We start from the raw sequence: 1490 nt of genomic DNA, 5'->3' as shown, positions 1-1490 counted from the left end.
TTAATTATATATATATATATATATTTTAACAAATTATAATTTCAAAATAATTAAATTTTAATTTTGAAATATTAATATTCAATCTATAATTCTTTTCTTATAATTTATTTTTTTTTTAAAAATTAAGTAAGAATAATATAGACATCTACAGAAAAATTATTTGTTCATAATTTATATGTTCATAGTTTATATGTTCATAGTTATTGCAAAATAAAATAAATTTATTTCTTATCTTATTATGATTTATTAATAAATTATTTTCTTTATAATATAGCATTATAATAATGAAAATTTATTTTATTTAAATGATTTTAATTAAATATATATGATTAAATTTTATATTGCATCGTAATATTTAAAATTGATGAAAAAACATTGTTTATAATTTTTACAATTAATTCATATAATATATATATATACATATTTTACATAAATTACATAAGTTACATAAGATTTAAGATTTAAAGTATTAAATCAAATTAAGAAAAAAATAAAGAAAAATTAGATAAAGCAGAAAAATGAATCTGACATCAAATTTTACATTGTTAATACCCTTTTCAGCAATATTGGTTAACATCATTATTTATTTCTTTATCTTCATTTTTTTTATTATTATTTTTTTCCATTCTTCCCATAGAAAATTTTCTTGATAAGTTTATATATTTTATATATTAATATATTCATGATATTTTTGAAATTTGGAAGATCAATTCAAAGGTCAAAACAATTATAAAGTATATAAAAATATTAAACATATTAAGACATATTTATTAAATTAAATAATTTGCATTAGATGCATTAGATAAAGCGAGACGAAAATAAAATGAGATCGCTTTTTCATTGCTATATTTTTGTCTTTCTTATTTAATTTAAATTAACTTAATAAATAAGCTTCAATTAACATTTTATATACCAACTTTTGTGTTTTTTTTAGAATCGATCTTTTAAATGATTCACAAATATATTAATATATTATATATAGTGCAAATAAAACTTATTGTTAAAAATAAAAAAAGAAATAAAGTCATATTGTTTTAAGCAAATTATATAAATATACAAAGATTAAAATATTTTTTCTTTCATTTCTATCTCTAAGTTTCATTACTATATTTTCACTCATTTCATGATTAGATTTTTCCCGGCAATCCTGAACCTAACTTTGTTTTAGAAAAACCGGCGATCAAGATAGAATATAGAAATAAGAATTTTTATTTGTTAAATACAAAACAATGTCTAGTTTTGTAAAATTTATCGAAGAAAACATACTTTATGAAATCTTAGCCATATCATGGCTTTTGTTTCTTTGGAAATTTTATTTAGATCTTCGTCAGGTATTATATATTTTTCTAATAACCTATTTTTTTTAATAACTTAAATTTTTAAATTAATATAATTTTTAATTTAATTTTTTATTTTATACTATATTATTTTTTATTTTAATGATTTCTCAATCTTGAATTAAATATTAAAGAAATTGTACTAAATATTTA

General features: G+C 16.2%; 1 protein-coding gene across 1 annotated transcript in view; it reads left to right on the top strand.

The window, feature by feature from the left end:
• The first annotated feature begins 1121 nt into the window (after positions 1-1121).
• The window catches only part of LOC102679560 (CAAX prenyl protease 1 homolog), a 2760-nt gene continuing 2391 nt past the window's right edge, over positions 1122-1490 (top strand). The window contains 1 exon segment of the mRNA XM_031514456.1: positions 1122-1394. Within this exon segment, the coding sequence (XP_031370316.1) occupies positions 1230-1394 (165 nt within the window). The 5' untranslated portion in view covers positions 1122-1229.

Source organism: Apis dorsata, unplaced genomic scaffold, assembly GCF_000469605.1.
Source record: "Apis dorsata unplaced genomic scaffold, Apis dorsata 1.3 scaffold_1001, whole genome shotgun sequence".
Taxonomy (NCBI): Eukaryota; Metazoa; Arthropoda; class Insecta; order Hymenoptera; family Apidae; genus Apis; species Apis dorsata.
This window is presented reverse-complemented; position numbering and strand designations above follow the sequence as displayed.